Source organism: Haematobia irritans, chromosome 5, assembly GCF_050003625.1.
Source record: "Haematobia irritans isolate KBUSLIRL chromosome 5, ASM5000362v1, whole genome shotgun sequence".
Lineage (NCBI taxonomy): Eukaryota > Metazoa > Arthropoda > Insecta > Diptera > Muscidae > Haematobia > Haematobia irritans.
In genome coordinates, this window is record NC_134401.1 from 165,822,234 (window position 1) to 165,835,983 (window position 13,750).

Genomic DNA, 13,750 nt, shown 5'->3' on the forward strand with positions numbered 1-13,750 from the left:
TGCCAAGAACTTCACACTTATCTGTGAATTAAGAATAATATAATATTTTTCAAACTTTTTGCTTAGTTCTATTTCTATATGGCATTTTGTTTATTTATCAATCTACGGAAAAACATCGGTGTTTGGGGGTGACGATAACGCCTTCCATAACCGTCCCCAGCTTATCATCATCAAACAAAATTGTTATAATTAAAGTTGGTACGAAAGACAGCAGACCCTATACGTACACACACACTCACAGACACTCTCTCACCCGCTTCATGCTAAAGGTATTGCATTACGGCTAAAACTTTGAGGAGTTTAGTATCAAACGCGTAACATCAATCGACGACGTTACTCCGGAGGTCGTATCGTGTGCGTAGTTCAATGTCAACGACCAAGTGATTCGAGAGTGTCATAAACGGTATTAAAATAACCAAATCACGTTTTCTCAATTAGCCCCCCCAAAAAAAAAGTGAAAAACAAAATAAATAATAGCGAGAATATGGCCAAATTATAGAAATTCGTTTACTTTTACGGAAATATATAGAATTAATTAATTAGTGTTAATTAACCTTGGTTTTATAAACAATTTTCATTGTGGAACGTTTTGGAATTGAAACATAATGCAAATATCATGTGCTTAAAGCAATTGTTGGTTTATATTTATAAATACATGTGCCTCAAGACCATGAAAATATGCGATCAAGTGAAATTAGATTAGAAAATATCCACCGTTAAAAAGAGACAAATCTCCCAAAAAAAAACTTCGGATATCTGTTAACATTTAGGCATAATTAACTCCCTCATTTATTTACCCCACCTACCCGAATCGTTTTTTATGTTCAAAAGTTTTCTATGCAAATACCTTTTCACATATAATTGTATTAAAATAGTATCAAAATGTGCTAGTAAATTGGCCACTAGTGCTATAGAAATAAAATTTTGCAAACATTTTCTATAGAAATAACATTTTGGCAAAATTTTCTATAGAAATAAAATTTTGCAAAAATTTTCTATAGAAATAAAATTTTGACAAAATTTTCTTTAGAAATAAAATTTTCTATAGAAAATTTTGACAAAATTTTCTTTAGAAATACAATTTTCTATAGAAATAATTTTATTTATAGATTTAAAATTTTGACAAATATGCCATAGAAATAAGATTTTGACAAAATATTCTATAGAAATAAAATGTTGATAAAATAGTCTATAAATTAAAATTTTGACAACATAGAAATAAAAATTTGCAAATTTTTTTTTTTTGTAAATAAAATTTATATATGGGAGCTATATCTAAATCTGAACCGATTTCAACCAAATTTGGTACGCATAGCTACAATGCTAATTCTACTCCCTGTGCAAAATTTCAACTAAATCGGAGCAAAAAATTGGCCTCTGTGGTCATATGAGTGTAAATCGGGCGAAAGCTATATATGGGAGCTATATCTAAATCTGAACCGATTTCAACCAAATTTGGCACGCATAGCTACAATGCTAATTCTACTCTCTGTGCAAAATTTCAATTAAATCGGAGTAAAATATTGGTCACTGTGGTCATATGAATGTAAATCGGGCGAACGATATATATGGGAGCTATATCTAAATCTGAACCGATTTCAATAAAATTTGGCACACTTGACTACACTACTAATTGTACTCCTAGTGCAAAATTTCAACCAAATTTGGGGTAAAACTCTGGCTTCTGGGACCGTATTAGTCCATATCGGGCGAAAGATATAAATGGGAGCTATATCTAAATCTGAACCGATTTCTTCCAAAATCAATAGGGTTCTATTCTGAGCCAAAACACATGCTTGTGCCAAATTTGAGGTCAATTGGACTAAAACTGCGACCTAGACTTTGATTACAAAATGTGTTCACGGACAGACGGACATGGCTATATCGACTCAGGAGCCCCCCCTGAGCATTTTTGCCAAAGATACCATGTGTCTATCTCGTCTCCTTTTGGGTGCTGCAAACATATGCACTAACTTATAATACCCTGTTCCACAGTGTGGCGCAGGGTATACAAATTTGCAAAAAATTTTTTGTCAATAAAATTGTGCAATAATTTTCTATAGAAGTAAAATTTTGCAAAAATTTTCTATAGAAGTAAAATTTTGCAAAAATTTTCTATAGAAATAAAATTTTGGCAACATTTTCTATAGAAATAAAATTTTGACAAAATTTTCTATAGAAAAAAAAATTTGACAAAATTTTCCATAGAAATAAAATTTTGACAAAATTTTCTAAAGAAATAAAATGTTGACAACATTTTCTATAGAAATAAAATTTTGCAAAAATTTTCTATAGAAATAAAATTTTGACAAAATTTTCTATAGAAATAAAATTTTGATAAAATTCTCTAAGGAAATAAAATTTTGCAAAAATTTTCTAAAGAAATAAAATTTTGCAAAAATTTTCTATAGAAATAAAATTTTGACGAAATTTTCTATAAAAATAAAATTTTGCAAAAATTTTGCCAAAATTTTCTATAGAAATAAAATTTTGACAAAATTTCCTATGTCTATAGAAATAAAATTTTGCCAAATTTTCTAAATAAATAAAATTTCCAAAAAAAATGCATTTTTGACAAAATTTTCTAAAGAAATAAAATGTTGGTAAATTTTTCTATAGAAATAACATTTTGGCAAAATTTTCTATAGAAATAAAATTTTGACAAAATTTCCTACAGACGTAAAATTTTTCAAAAATTTTCTATAGCAATAAAATTTTGCAAAAATTTTCTATAGGAATAATAATTTTGACAAAATTTTCTATGGAAATACAATTTTGATAAAATTTTCTATAGAAACAAAAATTTTTACAGAAATTAAATTTTGACAAAATTTTCTATAGAAATAAAATTTTGCAAAAATTTTCTATATAAATAAAATTTTGGCAAAATTTTGTATAGAAATAAAATTTTGACAAAATTTTCTATAGAAATAAAATTTTGACAAAATTTTCTATAGAAATAAAATTTTGACAAAATTTTCTCTATAAATATAAGTTTGACGAAATTTTCTATAGAATAAAAAATTTGGCAAAATTTTCTATAGAAATAAAATTTTGCAAAAATTTTCTATATAAATAAAATTTTGGCAAAATTTTGTATAGAAATAAAATTGTGACAAAATTTTCCACAGAAATAAAATTTTGACAAGATTTTCTATAGAAATAAAATTTTGACAAAATTTTCTATAGAAATAAAATTTTGACAAAATTTTCTAAAGAAATAAAATTTTGCAACAATTTTCTAAAGAAATAAAATTTTGCAAAAATTTTCTATAGAAATAAAATTTTGCAAAAATTTTTTAATGAAATAAAATGTGCTAAAATTTTCTATACAAATAAAATTTTGCAATTTTTTTTAAATACAGTTTTAGAGATAGCCATGGGTCTATTTGGCAATATTGATCAGGGTCAGCCTCTGAGTCGTTCTAGTCAGTTATCACAGTTTTGTAGTCAAAGTCCAGGTCGAAGTTTAAGTCCAATCATCTTAAAAATTGACACAATAGTATCGCCAAGTGGGCAAAAGTTGACTGAAGAAAATGATAATAAAAAAGTGATAATAAAATTTCATAAAAATTCCCAATAAATATCCAATTCATTACTGTCTTTAAGACATTCGTAAATTAAAAATTTTAAAAAAATTCCGAAAGAATGTTTCTTTCTTGCTAAAGAATGTTTTTTCCACTAAATACTTGATTTGTAATCGGTCTTCATGGCATACCATAACGTATGTGATAAATGTCTTAGGCAGGGTGTTGATTTGGGTTGATTGATTGCAAATATCGCAATTAAAAAACAACTGCAGGTGTGATAGATAAGCCGAACAAAATAAACAGACCACTCTATAGAAATTAAACGACACAAAACAATGGGCATAATAAAACACAAATCAAAACAAAAAAACGAATAACTTTGAAAAAAAAATACCTTTTATTTGCTGACTTCATTAAGAAGTTACATAAGAATTAGCAACGAAAAAAAATAAAATTCCCACCAAACTTAAGTTAGTTATTGAATAAGGTTTGTTTATATTTACTTAACCAATTTGGTCGTTTTCTTTAGTTGTGATTTTTTTTTTGTTGTGTTTTAGTCTCATTCGTCTAGGAAAAATGGGTCAATATTTTCGCAGCACGAAATAATAAAAATAATACGAATCTATTGCATGCGTGATTTTATTTGTTTGCTTGAGTGAATTGCAAATGACTAAAAAGCAAATGATTGGATATTGTATGTGTGGGTGGATAGTGGTGGTATGATTTCAATTCCAAAATGTTTCTTCATACAAGGTAGCAGTGACAAGAAAATCTCATATATAAATAGGATTTACATTTTGTTTCAAAATAAAATAAAATTTTGACTACATTTTCTATAGAAATAAAATTTTGCAAAAATTTTCTATAGAAATAAAATTTTGCAAAAATTTTCTATAGAAATAAAATTTTGTAAAAATTTTCTATAAAAATAAAATTTTGACAAAATTTTCTATAGAAAAAAAATTTGTAAAAATTTTCTATAGAAATAAAAGTTTGCAAAAATTTTCTATAGAAATAAAATTTTGCAAAAATGTTCTATAAAAATAAAATTTTGACAATATTTTCTATAAAAATAAAATTTTGACAATATTTTCTATAAAAATAAAATTTTGACAATATTTTCTATAAAAATAAAATTTTGACAAAATTTTCTATAGAAATAAAAGTTTTCAAAAATTTTCTATACAAATAAAATTTTTACAAAATTTTCTATAAAAATAAAATTTTTACAAAATTTTCTATAAAAATAAAATTTTGTAAAAATATTCTATAGCAATAAAATTTTGAAGAAATTTTGTATAGAAATAAAATTTTGCAAAAATTTTCTATGGAAATAAAATTTTGCAAAAATTGTCTATAGAAATAAAATTTTGCAAAAATGTTCTATAAAAATAAAATTTTGACAATATTTTCTATAAAAATAAAATTTTGACAATATTTTCTATAAAAATAAAATTTTGACAGAATTTTCTAAAAAATAAAATTTTCTATAGAAATAAAAGTTTGCAAAAATTTTCTATAAAAATAAAATTTTTACAAAATTTTCTATAAAAATAAAATTTTTACAAAATTTTCTATAAAAATAAAATTTTTACAAAATTTTCTATAAAAATAAAATTTTGTAAAATTTTTTTATAGAAATAACATACTGCAAACATTTTATTTCTCAATTCTCAATTTCTATTGTTCCTACAATATTTAAATCGAATTTATTTAACAATGACCCACAACTATAGTGGTAGTTTAGATTACAATGGTATGAACTGTTAAGGCAATCGGGTTAGGTATGGGGTCGTTTTTTTGTTAGGCCCACTAAGACTGGTCAGTTCATTTTGGTACCACAGATAGTGAACTAACCGAGTCGCTTTGGTATTGCCTATCATATTCGGTTCTTCCCAATTTTTGGCTCTATCTAATTTAAAATAAATTCTTCCAACCTCAATGACCATAGTCCAAATTAATTGACCAACTCTTTAGACATTATAACAGGCAATTAATACCAGCGAACACATATATACATCAAGCCCAGAAGTCAGGAATTTTTTTTAACAAAAGAAAAGATAAGATTTGCTTACTAAAGTAATCGGAATAAATCTCATGACAAGCGAACAAACTAAAAACTACAATCAGCCTTGATTATGGACCTTAGATAAGAACGAGAATTTGTGAAATTCTTAACATATATAAAAAAATACACTAAGAATTTTGAAAAAAAGTACTCGTAGGGAAAATCGAAATTTAAGATATTTAAAATCACAGTGAGTTAGTGTTGGCTTTTCTGAAAAACGAAATAATTGTTTTTTGTTTTTTTTAAGATAAAAAATTTCCTTTAAAAGAAAATAAGGAAAATTAGAGACAATCGATGAAACGCTTGTCATAGGTGAGGTTAGGTATAGTGAAAGCCCATTATTTCAAGTTCACTTAGACTATTCAATCCATACATCCAAAGAAAAAATACCTTCCTCCGGAACGAAATTTTAGATAACCGAAGTACTTCTTTGTTCCAAATTATTTTCGATGAGAGTAAATAAATCTGAATTTAGGACAAGATTGTTTTAGTGTCAAATGAAAACTTCTTTTGTCTTTAATTTCGTTCCACTCTTCTTCGAGTGTAGGGATGCCAGAGGTGGTGAACTTCTCTCTTATCAATGAGTGGCTTCCCTATTATATGTTTAGCTCAATGACAAAATTTCGTTCCGGAGGAAAGTATTTTTGTTTTTGGGCGTATGACTTCCTACATTGTGGACCACTATTTTAGAAAATTTTTAAAGAATTCGAATTTTCGTTATAATTTCGGAAGATTTTAATTTGAGTTTGTGATCAGAAGCAAAAATTCGACTTTTTGATCTTTTAATTTTTCAAAATTTGCAAAAGTTGATTTTTGAATTTTTTCGACAGTTTATAGAAAAGTTTTTAACAGTTCGTCAAAATGTCGGAATTATAATAAGAATCACAAAGAAATCACAAAATTCGGATTTTTCGACTTTTTGAAAACTGGAAAAAGTCGACCTTTCGAAACATTGAAATTATAGAAAAAAGTCGGAAATTTGGGAAAAGCCGACTTTCGACATTTTGAAATTTTGGAAGAGTCGATTTTTGAACCTTCCAACTTTTTGAGAATTTGGAAAAGATGACTTTACGAATTTTCGACATTTTCAACATTTATAAAAAAGCGTCGAAATTTTGGAAAAAGTACACTTTTCGGCATTTTGAAAATTTGGAAGATTCGACTTTCAGCTTTTGAAAATTTGGAAGAGACTTTCAGCTTTTCGAATTTTATGTTAGACATGTTCAAAATTTAAAATAAAGATCGACATTTTCGGAAAAGTACACCTTTCGAATTTCCGATATTTAAAACAAAAAAAAATTTTTTTTCAACTGTTCAAAATTTGGAAAGATCGACTTTTGGATTTTTCGACTTTTTGAAAACTGGAAAAAATCGACATTTTTTGAAAAATTTTGAAAATTTCGAAAAGTTGAGAATTTCGAAAAGTTGAATTTTCTCTCTTTTCAAAATTTAGAAAAAAGTCGACTTTTCGAAGTTTTGAAAATTTGGAAAGGATCACATTTTTGCTGTTTTCAAAATTTAGTCGAAAATTTGGGAAAAGTCGACTTTTCGACATTTTGAAAATTCAGAAGAGTCGACTTTTCAACTTTTTGAGAATTTGAAATTTGGACTTTTCAAATCTTCTACGTTTTCAAAATTTAGAATAAATTCGAAAATTTGGAAAAAGTCGACTTTTTGAGATTTTGGAATAGTTGAATTTTCGCTGTTTTAAAATTTAGAAAAAAAGTCGAAAATTTGGCAAAGGTCGACGAAATTTCGGAAATATGATTTTTCGCTGTTTTTAAAATTTTCGAAAAAGTAAAAAATTTGGGAAAAGTTGACTTTTCGACATTTTGAAAATTGGAAAATTCGATTTTCCAACCTTTCAAACTTTTAAGAATTTGGAAAAGTTGGCTTTTCGAATTTTCGACATTTTCAAAATTTAGAATAAATTCGAAAATTTGGGAAAAGTCGACTTTTTGAGTTTTCGAAAATTTGAAAAATTTTCCAAACATTTTAACTTTTTGAGATTTTGGAATAGTTGAATTTTCGCTGTTTTAAAATTTAGCAAAAAAGGCGAAAATTTGGCAAAGGTCGACTTTTCGAAATTTCGGAAATATGATTTTTCGCATTTCGCTATTCGCATTTTCACTGTTTTTAAAAAAATTGGGAAAAGTTGACTTTTCGACATTTTAAAAATTCGATTTTCCAATCTTTCCAACTTTTGAGAATTTGGAAGAGTTGACTTTGCGACATTTTCAAAATTAAAATAAAAGTCGAAATTTTGGAATGCCGACTTTTTGAATTTTCGAAATTTGAAAAAGCCTATTTTTCAAACCATTCAACATTTTGAAAATTTTGAAAAGTTTATTATTCGCTGTTTTCAAAATTTAGAAAAAGTCGAAAATTTGGGAATATTTAAAATTTATGAAAAAATCAAAAAAATGGGAAATGTCGAATTTTCGACATTTTTCAATCTTTCAACTTTTTGAGTATTTGGAAAAGTCTACTTTTCGAATTTTCGATGTTTTCAAAAAAAGTCGAAAATTTGGAAAAAGTCGGCTTTTGAGTTTTCGAAAGTTTGAAAATTTGGAAAAGTCGATTTTTTAATCTTTCAATTTTTTGAGATTTTGGAAAAGTTGACTTTTTGAATCTTCAACGTTTTCAAATCAACCTTTCGATTTTTTAAATAAAATTAAAATTGGCATTAATATAATCACAGAATCGGGTAGCACACATTCATAAGAGACTTTTTGAATTTTCGAAATTTGAAAAAGCCGATTTTTCAAACCATTCAACATTTTGAAAAGTTTACTTTTCGCTGTTTTAAAAATTTAGAAAAAGTCGAAAATTTGGGAATATTTCAAATTTAGAAAAAAATCAAAAAATGGGGAAATGTCGAATTTTCGACATTTTTCAATCTTTCAACTTTTTGAGTATTTGGAAAAGTCTACTTTTCGAATTTTCGACGTTTTCAAAAAAAGTCGAAAATTTGGAAAAAGTCGGCTTTTGAGTTTTCGAAAGTTTGAAAATTTGAAAATTTGGAAAAGTCGATTATTCAACCTTTCAATTTTTTGAGATTTTGGAAAAGTTAACTTTTCGAATTTTCAACGTTTTTCAAAATCAACCTTTCGATTTTTTAAATAAAATTAAGGTCCTTTGGCATTAATCTAATCAAAGAATCGGGTAGCACACATTGATAAGAGATTTTTTGAATTTTCGAAATTTGGAAAAGCCGATTTTTCAAACCATTCAACATTTTGAAAATTTGGAAAAGTTTACTTTTTGCTGTTTTCAAAATTTAGAAAAAGTCGAAAATTTGGGAATATTTAAAATTTAGAAAAAAATCAAAAAAATTGGGAAAAGTCAAATTTTCGACATTTTTCAATCTTTCAACTTTTTGAGTATTTGGAAAAGTCTACTTTTCGAATTTTCGACGTTTTGAAAAAAAGTCGAAAATTTGGAAAAAGTCGCCTTTTGAGTTTTCGAAAGTTTGAAAATTTGGAAAAGTCGATTTTTCAACCTTTCAATTTTTTGAGATTTTGGAAAAGTTGACTTTTTGAATTTTCAACGTTTTTCAAAATCAACCTTTCGATTTTTTTCAATAAAAATCAGGTCCTTTGGTATTGAGCTAATCACAGAATCGGGCAGTACTCATTGATAAGAGAGAAGATCACTACCTAATGGATTGAATTGTCTAGTGGGCCTAAAATAACGTGCTGCCTACCATAGAAAAATGTCAACAAAAATTTCAATAACCCATTTAACTTTATTTCATGAAAATTAGTTGATTTTATTTAAAGTTAAAAAGTGAGAAAATTTTGTTATTTTGTTTACTTTTTATTTACTTTGAAGACATCAAATACAAATGAGAAAACATGTTTTATGGAATTAAAGTATACAATTTTATTAAATTTGGTCTTTGCACAAAATATTTCATATTTTTATGAAATGAGTGAATTTTATTTAAACTGGGTTCATAAGTTCGAAAAATAAGAAAATTTTAGCTAAATTGAGCCTAACTTGATCTGGGTATAGCGCAAAAGACATTTAAAAAAAATGTATTCAAATTGTCTCTTCAGTTTTCCCTTTCTTAAATTATTGTAATTTTATTTGTATTTATTTCGGAACAATTTGGATTATTTTATGGTAAATTCATCGAACCATCCTAATATATTAAATTTGATCAAATTTATAATAAAAAAATTCATTCTTATTTTTTCTTCCTTTTTTCTTTTAAATTATTGTAAATTTATTTGTATTTATTTTTGCTCATTATTTTATGTTAAATTCTTCGAACCACCCTTATATATAAAATTTGATCAAATTTATCGTGATAACGATTAAACGACACACATTAAACGCGATTTTTATATCTTCGCTCAACCAAGAAACAAAAACAACAAAAATTAACCCTGAAATTTGGTGCAAAGTAAAAAAATAAAAAAAAATCTACTGGAGATAAGAATATCGCTCAGCCAGTGTCATTCTCCAAAAAGTGGGTAACAAACACTTAGGAATCAAGTTGAGATATAAATTTTTGTAATATACTCGACCATAATGATCAAGTATGTCATTTGACGAGAAAGTGAAAAATAGTGATAGCGAAAATGTTCAACAGTAAGGAATTTCAAGATTGCAAAACTATTTGTAGTAAAATTGAAAAAAAAAAAATGAAAAATATATAAACGAAATACTTAAACTAAAGATTATTGTTAAATTATTCAACAATTAGATTTTATTTTGTATATTTTTTTTTCTGTTTTTTGTTATAACTTTCATTTTTTTATTTTTTTTTTTGTATATAGAAAATTTAATATATAACATGTTCAGTTAAATTCCTTTTTGAAGACATCCCCGTGTAAATAGTTAAAAATAATTTTTATAATTAAGTGACCATAAAACTATAAAAGTGTTATAATATTTACAAAATTTACAAATTTAAATCGAAGAAAAACTGGCGCTATACTACAGCAGCATAAAAATGAAAAAACCAATGCAATATATTTTGGAATTTCCACCGATGCGTTGCAACAATCTGCTTGCCGGCATAACCGCTGTCGTTGGCATAATAGGAGGTGTGGTACTCCTAACACAAACAACAAAATCATGTATGGGGTAAGCAAAAAATATTATAACTATTTCGATTTAATTAAATTGAATTTTTATAAAAACAAAAAATAGCAAATAGAAAATATGAAAGGAAACCTCTTTCTTGTGGAAGGAATCCAAGGATTGAGGCTATATCATATGACATTACTTTTTTTTATCCATAACAGACAATTTCATGAATCGAATGGATAAGAAGATTTAATACAAAACTGTTATACTATTTAGAATTTCAACTCACTTTAACTAAGACATTGACACAAGCACTTTAAATAATACCTAGAACAATCATGCTTAAGTAATGAGATGTATAACAGTTTGATCAAAACTGTTATATTGCTGTAAATTATAAAAAATAATGATTTCGATTAAGAGATTGGGTTGGATCACATTCAATAATGATTAAAAAATCCATGCTCATGTCATATGAAGTAGAACAGATTGATTAAAACTGTTATACTACTTCAGATTACGAAATATTAAGAATTAATTATAACTAAGATATAGGATATTGCTTAAATAATATTTAAAATATTCGTGCGTCAATCTTAAGCTGTATATTAGATTGATCAAAACTGTTATACTGCTGAAAATTATAAAATATGATGATATCGATTAAGACATTGGGTTGGATTACATTAAGTAACAACAAAAATATCCATGCTCAATTCATATGATATATAACAGATTGATTAAAACTATTATACTGCGTCACATTTCGGAATATTAGGAGTTAATTAGGGTACCAGATAGGATATTCTTTAAATAATATCTAAAATATTCGTGCTTAAGTCATAAGCTATATAACAGATTGATCAAAACTGTTATACTGCTTAAAATTATAAAATATGATGATTTCGATTAAGAGATTGGGTTGGGTCCCATTACGTAATATCTAAAATATCCATACTCATAGCATAAGCTTTATAACGATTCATCAAAACTGTTATACTGCTTAAAAATATAAAATATTATAATTTCGATTAGGAAATAGAAATGATTGCATTGGTGGACTTTAAATAACACCTAAAATATCGATGCTCATATCATAATCTGCTTAACAGATTGATCAAAACTGTTATACTGCTTAAAAATATTAATGACTTCGATTAGGAAATAGAAGTACACTAATTTAACTAGTATCTAAAATATCCATGCTCAAATCACATGTTGTATGACAGATTGATCAGAACTGCTTTAAAATATATAGGACCAAGAGATTGGATAGAGTTAAATAATATCCCATATATTCATAAGCTTAAGTCATTTTCAAATCGAAAGCCATAAAAGATTTTGATATAAACTATACTGCTTTAATCAAATAAAATATTATGAACAGATTTGAACTAATACTGTTGAGCGTTCTAGTACCTGAAATAACCATGGCATATCATAAATTGTATAACAGATTGATCACAGCTGTTATACATTTTAAAATTATAAAATGTTATGTTTTCAATTAAGAGATTGAATGGCAACACTCCAACTAATATATAAAATATCCTTGCTCAAATCATAAGTTGTATAACAGATTTATCAAAACTGTTATACTACGTAAAATTATAAAATATTATGATTTCGATTAATAAACGTGATTTACGTACTTTAAGTATCATCTAAAATATTCATGCTCAAATAATATGTTGTAAACTGTTATACTGCTTAAAATTATAAAATATTAAGAACTAATTATCCAAATCCAAAATATTCATAATTAAAGTTAAATCATGTTCAAATCGTAGGCATTAAAGAATTTAATATAAACTGTCATACTGCTTTAATTTAAAAAATATTATGAGTAGATTTGAACTAAGACTGTGGAGAACTTTATATAGTATATATAACAGATTGATCAAAAATGTTATATCGCTTAAAATCATCAAATATTATGATTTTGATTAAGAAAATGGATTGGAACACTTTAAATGAAATCTAAAATGTCCATGATCAAATCATATGTTGTATGAAAGATTAATCAAAACTGTTATACTTCTTCAATAAACTATTTATGGCTAATTAAAATTGGACGACTTTAAATAATATCTAAAATATTCGTTTTAAGTCAAAGGCTGTATAACAGTTTAATCAAAACTGTTATACCTCTTAAATTACAAAATCTTGTGAACTAATTGAGACTTAGAGATTGGGCCACTTTAAGTAACATCTCAAATATGTATGCTTATGTCAAATGCTATATATTACTTTGATCAAAACTGTTATACTGTTTCAAATTGCGAAATATTATAAACTAATTAAGGCTAAGAGATGGGACCACTTTAAATAATATCTAAAATATTTGTGCTTAAGTGCTCAAAGACTGTATAACAGTTTAATAAAAACTGTTATACGGCTTCAAATTACAAAATATTGGAAACTAATTAGACTAAGAAATTGGACCACTTCGTACAATATATAAGATAATCTTGCGGCTGTATAACAGTTTTGTCAAAACTGTTATACTTCTTCAAATTATGTAATATTGTGAACTAATTAGGACTAAGAGAATGGGCCACTTTAAATATTATCTAAAATATTTGTGCTCAAGTCTAAGGCTGTATAACACTTTATTCAAAATTGTTATACTGTTTCAAATTAAAAAATATTTTAATTTGGACTAAGAAATAGAAAAAACTTAATCACAAAAAATAATATAGTATAGGAATTGCGTCCTCTTTTTCCGACCTCCCTTAAATCTTTGGTAATTACCATTAAAACAAGGAATTTTTTATTAATTACCACATAATTAATACTTACCATATATAGACAAAACATGTTTTGCAGCAATCATTTAATTTAGGTTTTTTTCTGAAATTACATAAAACTAAAATGAGACCACCAACCCTATATGGATGAAACAGGAAAACCAGTAAATTTACACTAATGAAAACTAAACCCCATATGAATTTCAAATCTAAGTCGGCCAACTAAATAGGCTTTGCTTATTTGCTCAAAACAAAACTAAAAAAAATATCTACTTATTCAGTTACTCGCTTACTTAGGGTTTTGTATTAAATTACCTAATGTCTCCATTTAAATGCAGTAGATGTTGTTTTCAAAGCTTCAT

General features: G+C 26.0%; 1 protein-coding gene across 7 annotated transcripts in view; it reads left to right on the top strand.

The window, feature by feature from the left end:
- Positions 1–13,750, top strand: part of M7BP (Myosin-7a binding protein) — a 229,492-nt gene that overhangs the window by 64,161 nt on the left and 151,581 nt on the right. The window contains exons 1-2 of one of the 7 annotated variants that reach the window (XM_075311232.1): positions 278–403; positions 10,386–10,695. The exons of the other annotated variants lie outside the window; for them this stretch is intronic. Coding sequence (XP_075167347.1) covers positions 10,562–10,695 — 134 coding nt within the window. The 5' untranslated portion in view covers positions 278–403; positions 10,386–10,561. Of the gene's footprint in view, positions 1–277; positions 404–10,385; positions 10,696–13,750 lie in introns of those variants that run through there. 7 annotated transcript variants of the gene reach the window in all.